A 17,221-nucleotide genomic window follows, 5' to 3' on the forward strand; every position below is an offset into this window, starting at 1 on the left:
CATCTTTTGAGAATCAGGGCCCTAGAAAGTAGAGTGAAAGAAACAGTCTTTTATAACATTTTGTCTAGCCCAAGGATTCCAAAGTGGTGTTGCGATTTTTTTCAGTGTTAAGCCTTTTCATCATAGGCAGCACACTGTGAGTTTTCTGGAGCCCATGCATATACTCTGACAACCTTTTCTGATTTCCATTGTTATGTAAGACATGCAAAAAGAATATTTAGGAATTTCTGTTTATAAGAGGTAGAATTATAGTTTGGAGGGTTGACCAGTGAAGATGTTTCATTTTATCCCAATAGTTCATCCACAATTTATTGTGTATTTTCGCAGTATTTGTGTAGTTCTACAACATTCCAAAGTATATACAAAAAAGAAAAGGAGTACTGGTGGCACCTTAGAGACTAACAAATTTATTCGAGCATAAGCTTTCGTGAGCTACAGCTCACTACAAGATTTTCAAGTGGAAATTTTGAGAGGGTAAAAACCTTAGGGAGGCACAACATGCCAGAAGTACATGAAGTGAGACCACAGCAAAGTTGGGCAAGTGGCCATGGTTCCATATCCATAGCTGCATTTACTGTGGGAGGCAGTGTGAGTGGGTAAAGTAATATCCCACACTAGGACAGCATTGCAAGGAATGTGGTAAGTTGAACTATTTTAGCAGTGTGTGCAAGAGCAGAAGCAGCTCTCAGAAAGATTGAATCAGACTTGTACATGAAGGGGATGGCACATCAGACAACGGTGATGACTTATGATTCTGTCATTGAGTGAGAGAGAATATCAGGTTCAGGCTGTTGGGACAGGAAAGCAACAAGGGACAATACCAATCTCCTGTGAATGGAACAATGTTAAATGGGAAAAGCCTTGTGCAATTTCAGTTGGATAGTGGTACCTCCTGCAGTGTGACTCCTCAGGGTGAACTGGAGTTTAACACACCATTACAAAAAGCAGTTGCAAGCCAATAATGTACAGTGAGAGCATAATGCAGCCCAGAGGAAAATATGATCTCATAGTAACTAATGTGAAGAATAACAGACGGTACCAACTAAAGTTTGTGTTGGAGGATAGTAAGCACAGCAACCTCCTCTTGATGAATACAGTCATATAACCATGCACCTAGTCAGGGTGCAGCATCAGAATTTTACAGTTGCCATGCAGGAAGCAAAAATGGGAGTCCCACAGACAATGGAGACAATTTTAAAAGCACATGGGGATGTTTTCAAAGATGAGTACATCAAAGGATGTGTGCATCAGAGTGGAATCTATGTGCTTATCATGAAAGAAAATTCCAGTGACACTGTGTAATCGAGTGCTCAAGGAACTTGAAAGTCTGCAGAGCAGGGGTTTCAGAGCATCTCTAGAGGCCAGAACAGCCTGAGTAAGCAGCATGGTAGTAAAGAAGCCATCAAGCAAATTACACATCTGCACAGACCTGAAGCCACTGAGCAGGGTATTGAAATGTCGCCATATCCACTGGCCACAGTTGATGACCTCTTGCCAGAACGTTCCAGAACTGAATCTTTACAGTCTGTGATGTGAGGAACAGGTTTTGGCACATAAGTCCTGTAGGAAAAGGGGAAAAGTTAATGGAGATTACACCAAATATGAGCCCCAGGAGGATACAGGATGGGTTAAAGAGGATTACAAGGGAGAATAGGAATGGAAAAAACTTGCAGCCAGAGGGAACAGGGGATAGACTGGAGAATAGCACCGTCACTAGGAAAAGGCAGGTCTGTGTGATTGGGGACTCCTTACTGAGAAGAATAGATAGGCCTGTAACCAGAGCTGATGGATTCCTTCAGCAAGTAGTTGCTGAACCAACTAGAGGGGATGCCATTTTAGATTTGGTTTTGGTGAGTAGTGAGGACCTCATAGAAGAAATGGTTGTAGGGGATAGTCTTGGCTCAAGTGATCTGCAGCTAGGGTTTTTGATTTCAAAAGGGCTCACTTTCAAAAATTAGGGAAATTAGTTAGGGAAGTGGATTGGACTGAAGAATTTATAGATCTAAAGGTAGAGGAGGCCTGGGATTATTTTAAATCAAAGCTGCAGAAGCTATCGGAAGCCTGCATCCCAAGAAAGGGGAAAAAATTCATAGGCAGGAGTTGTAGACCAAGCTGGATGAGCAAGCATCTCAGAGAGGTGATTAAGAAAAAGCAGTAAGCATACAGGGAGTGGAAGAAGGGAGGGATCAGCAAGGAAAGCTACCTTATTGAGGTCAGAACATGTAGGGATAAAGTGAAACAGGCTAAAAGTCAAATAGAATTGGACCTTGCAAAGGGAATTAAAACCAATAGTAAAAGGTTCTATAGTCATATAAATAAGAAGAAAACAAAGAAAGAAGTGGGACCGCTAAACACGGAGGATGGAGTGGAGGTCAAGGATAATCTAGGCATGGCCCAATATCTAAACAAATACTTTGCCTCAGTCTTTAATAAGACTAAAGAGGATCTTAGGGATAATGGTAGCATGACAAAGGGAATGAGGATATGGAGGTAGACATTACCATATTTGAGGTAGAAGCGAAACTCAAACAGCTTAATGGGGCTAAATCGGGGGGCCCACATAATCTTCATCCAAGAATATTAAAGGAATTGGCACATGAAATTGCAAGCCCATTAGCAAAAATTTTTAATGAATCTGTAAACTCAGGGATTGTACCGTATGATTGGAGAATTGCTAACATAGTTCCTATTTTTAAGAAAGGGAAAAAAAGTGATCCGGGTAATTATAGGCCTGTTAGTTTGACATCTGTAGTATGCAAGGTCTTGGAAAAAATTTTGAAGGAGAAGGTAGTTAAGGACATTGAAATCAATGGTAAATGGGACAAAATACAACATGGTTTTACAAAAGGTAGATCGTGCCAAACCAACCTGATCTCCTTCTTCGAGAAAGTAACAGATTTTTTAGACAAAGGAAACCCAGTGGATCTAATTTACCTAGATTTCAGTAAGGCGTTTGATACCGTGCCACATGGAGAATTATTAGTTAAATTGGATAAGATGGGGATCAATAGGAAAATTGAAAGGTGGATAAGGAATTGGTTAAAGGGGAGACTACAACGGGTCCTACTGAAAGGTGAACTGTCAGGCTGGAGGGAGGTTACCAGTGGAGTTCCTCAAGGATCAGTTTTGGGACCAATCCTATTTAATCTTTTTATTACTGACCTTGGCACAAAAAGTGGGAGTGTGCTAATAAAATTTGTGGATGATACAAAGCTGGGAGGTATTGCCAATTTAGAGAAGGACAGGGATATCCTACAGGAGGATCTGGATGACCTTGTAAACTGGAGTAATAGTAATAGGATGAAATTTAATAGTGAGAAATGTAAGGTTATGCATTTAGGGATTAATAACAAGAATTTTAGTTATAAGCTAGGGACACATCAATTAGAAGTAATGGAGGAGGAAAAGGACCTTGGAGTATTGGTTGATCATAGGATGACTATGAGCTGCCAATGTGATATGGCCGTGAAAAAAGCTAATGCGGTCTTGGGATGCATCAGGAGAGGTATTTCCAGTTGAGATAAGGAGGTTTTAGTACCGTTATACAAGGCACTGGTGAGACCTCACCTGGAATACTGTGTGCAGTTGTGGTCTCCCATGTTTAAGAAGGATGAATTCAAACTGGAACAGGTACAGAGAAGGGCTACTAGGATGATCTCAGGAATGGAAAACTTGTCTTATGAAAGGAGACTCAAGGAGCTTGGCTTGTTTAGCCTAACTAAAACAAGGTTGAGGGGAGATATGATTGCTCTCTATAAATATATCAGAGGGAGAAATACTGGAGAGGGAGAGGAATTATTTAAGCTCAGTACCAATGTGGACACAAGAACAAATGGATATAAACTGGCCACCAGGAAATTTAGACTAGAAATTAGATGAAGGTTTCTAACCATCAGAGGAGTGAAGTTTTGGAATAGCCTTCCAAGGGAAGCAGTGGGGGCAAAAGATCTATCTGGCTTTAAGATTAAACTTGATAAGTTTATGGAGGAGATGGTATGATGGGATAACATGGTTTTGGTAATTAAATATTCACGGTAAATAGGCCCAATGGCCTGTGATGGGATATTAGATGGGGTGGGATCCGAGTTACCCTGGAAAGAATTTTCTGTAGTATCTGGCTGATGAATCTTGCCCATATGCTCAGGGTTTAGCTGATTACCATATTTGGGGTCGGGAAGGAATTTTCCTCCAGGGCAGATTGGAAGAGGCCCTGGAGGTTTTTCGCCTTCCTCTATAGCATGGGGCACGGGTCACTTGCTGGAGGATTCTCTGCTCCTTGAAGTCTTTAAACTACGATTTGAGGACTTCAATAGCACAGATATAGGTGTGAGGTGTTTTTTGTAGGAGTGGTGGGTGAAATTCTGTGGCCTGCCTTGTGCAGGAGGTCAGACTAGATTATCATAATGGTCCCTTTTGACCTAAATATCTATGAATCTATGAAAGTCAGAATAAAATGTCCAGCATGCTGACAACCTTTGCATCACCATTTGGTTGCTATAGCTGACTGTGAATGCCAGTGGGCATAAGCCCAGCACAGGAGATGTGCCAGAAAAGACTCCCCCAGGTGCTGGAAGGATTGCCTGGAGTGAAAATAATTTGAGATGATATCTTCACTGTAGATGAAAGGAGGAACAATACAAAAACTGAATGAGACCATGACCAAAAACTGCAAGCTTTTCTACAATGATGCAGGGACAAGAATATAAACCTAAACCCACAAAAAAATGTTAATCAGTGTGAGGTGACACACGTTGGACATCCGCTCACGCAAAGAGCCTGAAAGTAGACCAAGCAAAGACATGCCATCTCCAGTGGATGTGAATGTGGTCTACAGCACTCAATAAGAGCGATAATTTTTTTTGTCTAAGTTCTGTCCACACCTGGCTTCAGTAGCTCAGAAGGCAGCATGTTGAGTGAGATTGGGCAGGTCCCCAACAGCAAACATTTGACATGCTGTAACAAGTGATAATATATGCCCCTGTCCTTAAGTACTACCAGCCAGGAGAGCCACTGAGTGTGATGCATTGAAACAAGGATTAGGTGTAGCTCTTTTGCAGGAGCAGCCAGTTGCTTATGCCAACACCTCTGGTTAAAGGAACATGGGGTGAGGAGTCTGGGCATCTGTTTGTTTTCAGTGTTTATATTAAAATGTTTGTAAAATTGGGAAGATGCATCATTATCAGTGGAACTGGAGGGATTGTTGTTGATGGGATACCAAGAAAAAAGGGAATGCAGGAAGTTAGGTTGGAAGCAACTCAGAACATGGACAGAGCAGTGCCCAGGGTTTAAAACAGTTCCTATTGTTCAACTTAACCTGCATTCATCTTCACTCTTTGCAAATGCAACAGGGAACAGCCATTTTGAAAACTGTCAGGCATGGAGGGGCCTAATATGAAAATTCACAGTGAAGACAGAATTTCCCCCTTCTGATACTTTATTGTGAAAATTAAATTATGCAAAGGGGTAATGTTTGTGTTATAAAACAAAATAAACCAGTGTTACTAAGCCAACCTAAATGAAAACAGCTACGGTAACAGTGTTTAAAAATTAAGTCTCATATATGCTATCACCCTTTCTAAAGACTATATTAAAACAATATATGTGATATATTTTCAGATTTAAAATACATTTAGTAAATAGCCCTAATGATGATGTAATTTCAAACAAACTTGGTAATGCAATTTCTGCAAGAGATGATTAAAAACAAGAAAATTCACATAACAAAAATGTTCAAATAATCACTGAGGGCTGAAAACAAACCTGTAAAAAGAAGAAAAGTTTTAGAGTATTATAAGTATTATAGTAAGATATTGGAGTCTAGTTTTTAGTTAATGAGTTGGACACTTTCTGGTAGTACTGATGTGAGTTGTGTGTGTATGTTGACTGGAAAGTGATTAAGGCAGTGGCATTATTTATTAAGCACCATGGAGTACCCACTGTGGGCAAAATAAAGTCTTGTGTTTTTGTGGCCCCCCTGAGGGGTAATTTGTACAGCTGGTTTGCATATAGGAGTGCGCCTACAGCTCTTCTGCTCAAGACAAGAGGCCCCTATGAACCCTGTGATGGTTGGCTCACAGAAACCCCCTTGGGGCTGCCAACTGATGTGCCAAGACTACTTCTGCCCCTCCTTTCCCCGCCAGCTTGGGACTCCAGCATCCTGTCTTGTTGAGCCAGACACGCCAGTCTGCTGTAACGCAGATTCAGGGTCTGAACCACATGCCCCAAAGCTGCAGATTTAGCAGAAACCAGCTTAAGAAATGTTCCTGTCTTTGACACTCAGATCCAACTCCCAGTGGGGTCCAAACCCCAAATAAATCCATTTTACCCTGAATAAAGCTTATAGAGGGTAAACTCATAAATTGTTCACCCTCTTTAACACTGATAGAGAGAGATACACAGCTGTTACCCCCCTCTCCCCCGGTATTAATAGATACTCTGGGTTAATTAATAAGTAAAAAGTGATTTTATTAAATACAGAAAGTAGGATTTAAGTGGTTCCAAGTAGTAACAGACCGAACAAAGTGAATTACCAAGCAAAATAAAATAAAACATGCAAGTGTAAGTCTAGTACAGTAATAAAACTGAATACAGATAAAAACCTCACCAGTTCCAGTAAGCTTCCTTTTACAGACTAGTCTCCTTCTAGTCTGGGCCCAGCAATCACTCACACCCCCTGTCGTTACTGTCTTTTGTTCCAGTTTCTTTCAGTGTCTTTGGGGGTGGAGAGGCTATCTCTTTAGCCAGCTGAAGACAAAATGGAGAGGTCTCCCAGGGGTTTAAATAGACTTTCTCTTGTGGGTGCAGACCCCCTCCTCTCTCCTATGCAAAGTCCAGCTCCAAGATGGAGTTTTGGAGTCACATGGGAAAATCACATGTCCATGCATAACTCCGTTTTTTACAGATAGCAGCCCTGGGTCACATGCTACCTTGAACGTCCTCAAGTAGACTTCTTATGTGGATTGGAGCATTCCAAGATCCATTGTCCCTTAAGCGCTTCTTGATTTGCACATTCCTTTCTCAAGAAGCTGACCAAATGCTTTACAAAGGTTACTTAAAAATCAAGCAAGTACACAGCCAATATTCATAACTTTGATTACAAAAATGATACATGCATACAAATAGGCTTAATAGATTCAGTAGATCATAACCTTTACAGAGATATGTTATATGGCATATGTAGCATAAAACATTTTCTAGTTATGTCATATATACATTCATAAGCATATTTCCATAAAGCCTTATGGGGAGCACCGTCACAAACCCAGAGAAGGGGGCTTAGTTATATTTGTTTTTTGCAGTTAATTTAATTTTAGCTAATATTTACATTTAAAACTGTGAGGGGAGGGCAGGCCTAAAAGGAAGAAGGGGCTGCTCAATAATTTTCTTATGATGCTTCACAAAATAAGAGGGTCCCAAAAGGTTAAAGCCAATTATTTTCTCCTGGTATATTTTAAATAGCACTCAGAAGGGGGATATATTGTGTGGTAAATGATTAACAGTATGGTTAAGCTTGGCTTATATATCTGTAACATCTATGCTGGGAGTAGTCAATATGGGGACTGTGGACCAAATCCCGACGACCAGATGCTTTTGAACAGACACCAAAATCTTTTTATTTACCTGTTATCATTATTGTTATTTTTTTTTAATTATTGTCTTTGAAGTCTGGACCTTAATTATACCTTAACCAAGAAATGTGGACGTTAACAGAAAATAATTGACTCCCCCTGACTTTTATGCAGTATCTTGAAATGGCTTTATATGACTATACAACAGAGAAACAAAGGAAGACCTGTAACTATGTATACTAGTAATCTTTGTTGCCTTTTTTTAGTGACCAGGAATATGAATAGTTAGACTTTTCCCATGAGCTACATTATTTTCTGTAAATTTTCTTCTAAAAGAAACAGAGTGAAAAGGGGGAAATTATACTAAGAAATGTTTGTTGAAACACAGAAGCAAAACAAAATAGCTACATTCTTGGGAAAATTGTGGTCATCCGTACTGATAAAGTGTACAATGTTCATGTTCTGATAATTGCTTGTTTCCAAAAACATTTTTGTTAGTACTGTTATTTATTTGTAGTAGAGTAACAGCTACTGGGCTCAACCAAAACTCAGGCCTCATTGTACCAAAGTGTTTTTTTTTTATATACACATAGTAAGAGACAGTCCCACTCCTAAAGAGCTTATGATACAAATAGACACTGCAAATAGACACTGTGGAAGAAAGATACAAATAGACACTGTGGAAGAAAGAACATAAGAATGGCCATACTGGGTCAGATCAAAAGTCCATCCAGCCCAGTATCCTGTCTACCGACTGTGGCCAGTGCCAGGTGCACCAGAGGGAGTGAACCTAACTGTTAATGATCTAGTGATCTCTCTCCTGCCATCCTTCTCCACCCTCTGACATACAGAGGCTAGGGACACGATTCCTTACCCATCCTGGCTAATAGCCATTAATGGATTTAACCTCCATGAATTTATCCAGTTCTCTTTTAAACCTTGTTATAAAAGAGAACTGGATTGGAGAAGGTAGTATTATCCCTATTTTGCTTATAGGGAATAGAGGCACAGAGAAAGTTTGCCTCAGGTCACCCATGGAATCTGGGGGAGAACTAGGAATTGAACCCAAATCTCCTGAGTCCCAATCCAAAGCCTGAGCCAAAAGACCATCTTTCCTCCTATATGAAGATTGGGAACAGTCAAAACTTCAGTCCTGGAAAAAGACGAGAAGCCGATCAACTTCAGATCAGGAGGAAAAATAGACACTCAGGTCATCATAATATTTTGTTCAGATACTAAAAAGAAAGCTGGTCATTGTGATAAATAAGCTTTGCTAACTGGTAGCAGGGAAGGATTAGCGATTCCTCTCTGAATTACCAGGTGCCAAATAAAAATAGAAATAATTGAAATCATCGGCGTTAAGTTGGGATAAAACTGGCGTAATGTAGCAGAGAAACAGGCCCCAAATATTAAGTTTTACTATAGAAGATACTTATAATATTATTATATTATGTTAAATTTAAATGATTTTAAGTTCTTTAATTTTTTCCATATGTGAAATTCTGGAATTGAATGATTTGGGACTAGATGAAAAATGTATTGCTGAAAAAATAATTTTATGGAAGATTATAATTGCCATAATCAACCCTGTGTCTCATGCATATTTTCTTCTCTCTCACTTTCGTGGAAACCTTTTAGGATATGAAGAAGAGGAATTTAACTGGCCCTCATATCTTAAAACATGTAAGGCTCAAGCTGCTCCTAAATCTTTGTTTGAAAACCAGAACACGGTAGGTATTCTTCATTTGCTGCATCTTCATTGCTGTAGAACATTGCTAGCCGGTTCATTTATATCATTTCAGTATCGGGACACTTTGGAAATCCTGTAAATAATTTTTTCCTTAAGGTTTGATAAATGATTATTCTTATTAAAATTCACCTCTGAAATACACATGAATTAAATTAATATAATAAACATAAAAAAAAATTGTGTTAAAAGAACTTTAAGGTTGCAATGTCAAGCATTCAAAAGTTAGGAAATACTAGAAGTAAGGGTGCCTGTTTAACCTTAATTAAGCCCCCTTATGCATATGCATTCTGCTACAGTCCTTAGTTGTACGAGTAAACACTATTTTTTTCACAGGTCCTGCGCCTCATTCTGTGCACAGGATGAATGGTCCACCTTAAATCTGGTATTTCCTAACTTTTGAGTATTTGACTTTGCAATATTCACATTCTTTTAACATTTTTTAATGTGTCTCCTACATTTTTTAAACTGAAAAAACCCCCAAAGTTTCATCATATGAAATAATTTCTTATATAACCCTTTTTTTATCAATCGACCTCAAATGTTTTATAATCTCTCAGTGTATTAATCCTTACAACACCCCTGTGAGAAAAGCATTATTATCCACAGATGGGGAGCTGAGCCACAGAGAGGTTAAGTGACTTGCCCAAGGTCTCACAAGAAGTCTGTGATAGAGCAGGTAATTGAACCTGGGTCTTCACATCCTAAGCCAGTCCCCTAACCACAGGATGATCCTTTCTCTCCACCTGAGTTAACAGAGTAGCTGGTAGCAGTGGAAGGCTGTTAGCATCTGTGTGGATCTGCCACCAGAGGGGGATGAGAGACACACAACAAAGGAGTGTTGAAACTCAGGAATAATGGGTTAAATTCTAGGTTCTGTAGGGGAGTGGTTCTAATGGCTATAGACCCTTCTGCCTCTGTCATCCCACCTGCTGCTTCTATCCCCCCAGATCCTGCCTGTCCCCTCCCATCACTGACTGACTCCTGCTCCCCTCCAAACCTTTCTCCCCCAGGCCCTTCCACTACATCCCTGTTCCCTTGTCTCTGCTCCTTGTCCTCTTCCAGTCTCTCCCTGTCTCCTTCTGCTCCTACCCCTCAGCTCCTCTCTATCCCCGGCTGCTATCCACTTTGGCTTCTGCTCCTGGCCTCAATTCTTGTGCATATTTTCCTGTGAATCCTCCCTAAATTTTATAAGCTTGTTTATACTTTTGTGGCAGCACTGGATTTAAGCCTGCTTCTCTCCTTCTCAGACTAAGAATATTGACCAAAACATGGAATAACTTTTAATCTTTATTAGGCGTAAGCAACAGTTTCTCTTGGCTGGTTTTTAATCTTTCTTTTATCCAACTTTTTACCCAGTTTGGCTATCATGCCTGTATCATGAACTGGCATCATACAATTTTTATCATTTTATGGGACTAGGAGAAAGCTGTCAGAGGTAGTGTCTGATGAGGCAGAGTCAAAACCAAAGTCTACAAATTTTGTAGCATGGTCAAAAATTTTTGGTTCACAAACCATGATCTCAGAGTCTGTGTCTATGTTTGAGCATCTTTCATGTAAGCTAATTGGGCTGTTGCTGCATTGTTGGCCAGCTAATTAGTAAATTTTTAAATGATAAATTTTTAAATGACTTGTATGTATTGATTGTGGACTCTGGGGAGGTTTTGGGATGTAGAGCATGTTATTTACCTTTAATTTAAACTTTCTGTTTGAGCAGACAGTTATTCCATCGGGATTTCGAGTGGGAATGAAGCTTGAAGCTGTAGACAAAAAAAATCCTACATTCATCTGTGTTGCTACGGTAACAGACATGGTGGACAATCGTTTCCTGGTTCATTTTGATAACTGGGATGAGAGCTATGACTATTGGTATGACCTTTGTATTTGTTATATTTTAATAAGTCATATCAGAAATTTGTTAAGACCGTATCTTTCCCTGGTACTTTTTGTACTCTGCATGTAGTCAGCACATCAGCTTTTAGCAGATTTTTATAAATATGTCTTCTAGACCATTCAACATCTGTAGTAAATGTTAGGGGCCAGGTTATCAAATGTAGATGTTCAAGTTGCATGTACACAGCTTTCACAAGATTGTGGAAAATGGGTGGTGTTGTTGCATGTGAAACTAAATCTGATATAAGTAATTTCTCTTTTAATTTTGCAATGCATCTTCATGTTGGATTTTTTATTGGGAAATAGGCACATGGGCATACCAGTACCATCAGTATTGGGCATGCTGGTAGCCATGACTGAAACAGCAGCTGCATTTCATCAGGGTGTGTCTAGGTCTGGCCCATATGCCCTGCTAATAAAATCTGTTGAAGGGCATGATTGTCTCTTGATTGTACTGCATCACAGTTATGTTGTGTAGTCAGAACTTCAGTCTTGTTTCCTAAGGCTTTAGCAGAGTAATAAAATGGGGTTAAGGCCCGGCATACCTTGCAGACTGCAGCTACTAACTTGTTTCCCTGATTTATTAAATTCTTGCTGGCAGAACTTTAATGTGTGGAGGTATATTGGGGGTCTGGAGGATGAGCATGTGTGAAAATTCTGCATTATTCATTGAATGTACCAACAGTAATTTTATTACCAGCGTGACATACAATGTTGTTATGCAGTTCAGTTTTAGTTTACAACATGCATATTTGCTTTTGCTACATCTGCATCTTAATCAGCAAGCTGTATAAAGAAGTAGGATGCTACGGAAACATATATAACTGATGAATAAACCCTAAAGGATTTGCTGTTTTTTTCAGACAAGCTTCCAAAAGTTTGAAAATTATCTGAAACTTACTGAAATATTCTGTGTCTTAGTATTGCTAGCGGTAGCTCCCGTCCTCAACTTTGTGTTAACATTTTACATTGAGAAACTGGTAATGTTGTGGCTAAGGACTATGAAATAATATTAATAAGAAGTCAAAATAAGGAATTGTTCGTTACCTAAAAATAAATGGCAAAAAATATTTTGTTTGAGGTATTCAGTGGTGGGTCAAGAGCCCATATAGAAAAGAATAGAGAATAGATGAAAATACTTACTGTGCACCCATGGAGGTTGTGATTGTAGCTGCTGATGCCAAAAATGAACTGGAGGAGAATGAACTTACTGAAACAGTGGCAAGCAAGTATTTGGGTCAGACAGAGGTAGGCAAAGTAAGCAGTCATGGGTTACATCCACAGGTGATATGACATGTGGAATTAGGGTTAGTGATTATTTTTAGGAAGTCTTCTGATACTGGAGAAGTAGCATGTGACTGGAGAAAGTTGAAACTTCAAGGGGAAATGCCATTTATTTATTTAGATTTAAATTATAACATACTATTAACAATACTTTTAAATCTCAGCAGCATTAAAATCACCTACCAATCTTTTGAGCAACTGAATAGCAAAAACAAAGTTTTTCAGAATTTTAACTCTTTTGTTGTGCTCTCAAATTACTGTAAAACACAGGAATAAAGATCTCCAGATTTCACATCCAAATAGTTATAATTCAGCTATAGTACCTTTTTATAGGACAGGGTGAGAAAAATTGAAATAAAAAATGTATAGAGGATTGAAGAAATCAGTTTTGAGTATGCTCATTTGGCATGTAAGATTTTACCAGAGCCTATTTGAAACATTGCCCCATTAGTGACATCATTATGCAGTTTTCCTGTCTGGCCGGAAAGGTCCTGGGGAAGCTGCTAAAAAAAACGTATGTGAAGGAGGCTACGTAAAACTGAATTTTTGTAAAGTGTGTAAATGTCTCATGGAAACGCACACAGGAAAATCTACCAGGGGGAAAAAAAAAAAAAATCCTTGACCGAGTAGCCCTCCCCTTTTTACTGGTGTGTTTAGAACTGGCATGGAACTGGGGAGAAGGAAGGAAAGAACATAGATGAATGATTAAAACAAACAAAAACATCAAAAGACACATACTGGCAGAAAAGGAAGTCTGGAAGTTGGACCTCATGGGTGTACTCACTGCTCTTTGTCCCGAGTTTAGATACGAGGATTGTAGGTGCCTTAGAAATACCTCAAGTACCTGGCTCCACATCCAAACATGCACTCGACAGATGTGCCCCTGTTCTTAAATGTACAAGAGAAGAGTACTATAGGGCTTTTGCAGAGTGATGGGCTTTCCACATACCCACCACCCTTAGAACATGCCTAAATCGGTAAGGATCTATAAGAGAAAATGGCATATGAAACACATACAATAGATTATTGCCAAACAGTTCTCTTTATTCCTCATGAGGTCTTTTCAGACTTTAAAAATACAGCCATTTTGTACCTTATCCAAGTGGAAATAAGATTTATTTTTGTAAAGTCTAAAACATTTCTTTCCTCTCTTGGATAAATGAAAAACAGCTGAATGTAATTTTACCAAACTCAACAGCAGAAGAAAAAAATATCAGCTCTAAAACTATTTTATAAGCTTAACTTTCAGCCCATATGTATTTTTTTCTGAATATTTTCTGAACATACATTAATAACTTAAAGTGAAAGTGTCTCAGCTAGAGTTAGTGTCATTACTACAGCCCTATAAAACATGGTGATAATATTTCAATGGCCTATAAATCCCAAGAAATAAATCATTGGCATTAGTTTTTAGGAGAAAGAAAAGTGAACAAAATAGAGTATTATTTATGTTCAGGAAAGTAAAATTTGCTCTGCATTCTGCAAACCTATCCATTTCCCCCCTTCTTATCTAGAAATGACAGAACATTTGGTATTTCTATGAGAACAGTAAGTGCCGGGGCTAAACTTTATCATGTCAGGATAAAGCAGCTGTAATTTTTCACTTCTGCAGCTATATTCTTCATATTTTAAGAAGTAGCAACATAGCTTTTCTCTATTTGAAAAATAATTCTGATTAATGCATGCAATATTCACAATTAATGCAGTCACATAATGATTAGGGTTAAATATTTTTACAAGTTTATACGAGAGGACCAATGATCCAAGAATAGTGAGTATTTTAATGATTCAAAGCTTTAAATAACAGTTTCCCAAGTTGCAACCAGGGCTCATTTCTGTTAAGCAACAGGTGTTAGTGATCCTAGTGACCAGATGTTCCAATTTTATAGGGACAGTCCCAATTTTGGGGGCTTTTTATTATATAGGCACCTATTACCCCCCACCCCATCCCCTGTCCTGATTTTTTACACTTGCTATCTGGTCACATTAGGTGATCCAGTACTCCTTTTTGAATCAGTACTGAATCAATGCCCCAGCCCTGACCTGGAACATCTCTTGGGTGTGACACAAAACCAAAGTCATAAGTGTGATGTAAGACTGTTCTACCAAGTGCATTAACACTGAAAGATGTCCATATGTTATCTTTAGGGCAACCAATCAATGCATATTCCTGACATTTTTTGGGGTCTGTTTCTAACATTCAGTTTGGAGATGAAAGCCACATTGTACTGGTACCAGGTCATTTGTTTGTGGGTTGTTTTTTTTTTAACCAGGCTTTGGGCCTGTAAGGCAGACAGTGTGGTTGCTGTGACTCATCGAGGTGGTGGTGGTGGTAACAGGAAAAGGGAAAAATTTGAATGGCTTAATAGAGGTGTTCCTAAACTACTGTGTGCTCCTGGTGATCAATGAAAGGCTGTGATGGGATCCATGAGAGTTTTGTTCTCTTACAAAGTAGTCAGTAGAAGGAAAAATTTAAACTGGTGTGATTTAAGGCTGTAATCCTTAACTAATCATCTCCTTCCCTGGAGATGGAATTTTCAAACGTTATTACATTAGTTTAACTGCTCTCCTTAAAGTCAGTAGTGAAACTGAATGTGTAATCTAAAACTTGAGGATGTTTCCTGGTTGAACAGTCTTAGTGTTAGGATTTGTTATATATTGGTATATTTGTTATATAAAGACTACTAATAAAAATGGCTGTGAGTTCCTGCTGGAACCTGGAGACACGCACTGGAGATAGATAACGTTACAGCTTTTTATATCAGAGACAAAGAGCACTCATTGCCCAGTGTGTGGCTTGAGGCCCCACTGAGCCATTCTGTTTGTCTGCCTTGTGCAGACCACTTTACTCATGAAACCTCTGCACAGCCTCGACAACTCTGCTCCCTCATTGCATCTCTAGCAACAAAGAAAGCCAGAATGTAGATTTTTATTGTTTGACTGTCTAATTCCTGTGTCCTATCCTGAATGAACTATTTGAGTGTTGGGAGCAGAATGAACACTTGGAATGGTCCTATGCAAAAGGCTTATATCCACACTCTCTACACCATCTTTACTATTTTGTTTGGTACCCTTTAAAAACATGCCCCTTTAAAAACTGCTCTCTCTGACTTACCATCTACTTCTGAGCTCTTCTGAAATGATCAAATCTGCTCCATCATTGCTCAAAAAGGAGTCATTTTTTTTGAGGGGAGCACATTGGATTAAAAAGACCAAGGGATAATTTAGGTACAGAATTTGCTTTTAATTACCTGGAGCATAACCAGTTTTGAACATGTTTGGTATTAATATAAAGAAAAGGAGTACTTGTGGCACCTTAGAGACTAACCAATTTATTTGAGCATAAGCTTTCGTGAGCTACAGCTCACTTGCATCTGATGAAGCTTATGCTCAAATAAATTGGTTAGTCTCTAAGGTGCCACAAGTCCTCCTTTTCTTTTTGCGAATACAGACTAACACGGCTGCTACTCTGAAACCTGGTATTAATATAATATTTATGGTGAAATGCTAGCACTGAAGCACTAGATGGGGCTATAAGATGGCTTCTTTTTTATGCATAGCTGGCTTGGCTACTGTATATCAGTATGATAGCGTCAGAGAAGTTGTATAAATAGCCATACTTACAGTGTAGTTCTATTTGTTAATTATAATGCACTGTTATGGGTGTTTATAGAAATTACAATTGTTAACAAAATCATATCTGCTGTACAGCCAATAGTATATACATTTAATATGAGTATTTCTGGTGCAAATCCTAAATATCAAAATAAAATTTTATCCAGTGGGGAAATTGGCAGTTAATTCAGAACAGCAAAAATAATGTAACACATTTAGCATATTTTGAAAAAAACTGGGTCAGTTATAAAATAAAACAGTGCTATCCATACCTTTCAGTGAAGGCATATTTTATTTGATATTTTTTTCTGAAAAGAATTTACAGTCATTTAGTTTCTGTCTCTTACAGTCTGAATTTAATTATTGAGCTGTGGCTATGCAACAGTGACATGCAAGACAAAAATCACAGGGAAAATGAATACGCAAGATAGAAAAAATATTTCTTCCTCCAGAGTTGTGGCTATAGTGCTTTGTTCTTGAGAATGCGCATGACCTGTTGTCATGAGCATATATTCGCTTGCCCCCATATGGAAAGTTCGGATATCTGCATGTTCCCTTATGGATCCAGACGTTTGAGAAGAGTCTATAAAGGAATTCACAGTCCCAGCCACCTTCAGCTCTTTCCTTAACATGATAAACTGCTGGCAAGGAAGCCACCTCTCCATGTATTTACTGTTTGCATTTTTGTTCTGTTTAGCCACATTTTAAAATTGTTAGATTTTATAAAAATAAGAAACAACGTTATAGTTTGCTCTCTGCTCTTGTTGTATTATAGATCCAACTGGGTTTCAGTGATCATAGAATCATAGAATATCAGGGTTGGAAGGGACCCCAGAAGGTCATCTAGTCCAACCCCCTGCTCAAAGCAGGACCAATTCCCAGTTAAATCATCCCAGCCAGGGCTTTGTCAAGCCTGACCTTAAAAACCTCTAAGGAAGGAGATTCTACCACCTCCCTAGGTAACGCATTCCAGTGTTTCACCACCCTCTTAGTGAAAAAGTTTTTCCTAATATCCAATCTAAACCTCCCCCACTGCAACTTGAGACCATTACTCCTCGTTCTGTCATCTGCTACCATTGAGAACAGTCTAGAGCCATCCTCTTTGGAACCCCCT

At 38.9% G+C, this 17,221-nt stretch overlaps 1 protein-coding gene across 11 annotated transcripts in view; it reads left to right on the top strand.

The window, feature by feature from the left end:
• Window positions 1-17,221, top strand: part of L3MBTL3 (L3MBTL histone methyl-lysine binding protein 3) — a 151,987-nt gene that overhangs the window by 62,358 nt on the left and 72,408 nt on the right. For all 11 annotated transcript variants that reach the window (XM_073337277.1, XM_073337281.1, XM_073337276.1 and 8 more), the window contains 2 exons: window positions 9,207-9,298; window positions 11,033-11,184. In XM_073337277.1, the coding sequence (XP_073193378.1) occupies window positions 9,207-9,298; window positions 11,033-11,184 (244 nt within the window). The remainder of the gene's footprint in view (window positions 1-9,206; window positions 9,299-11,032; window positions 11,185-17,221) is intronic.

Source organism: Lepidochelys kempii, chromosome 3 (assembly GCF_965140265.1).
Source record: "Lepidochelys kempii isolate rLepKem1 chromosome 3, rLepKem1.hap2, whole genome shotgun sequence".
NCBI lineage: Eukaryota > Metazoa > Chordata > Testudines > Cheloniidae > Lepidochelys > Lepidochelys kempii.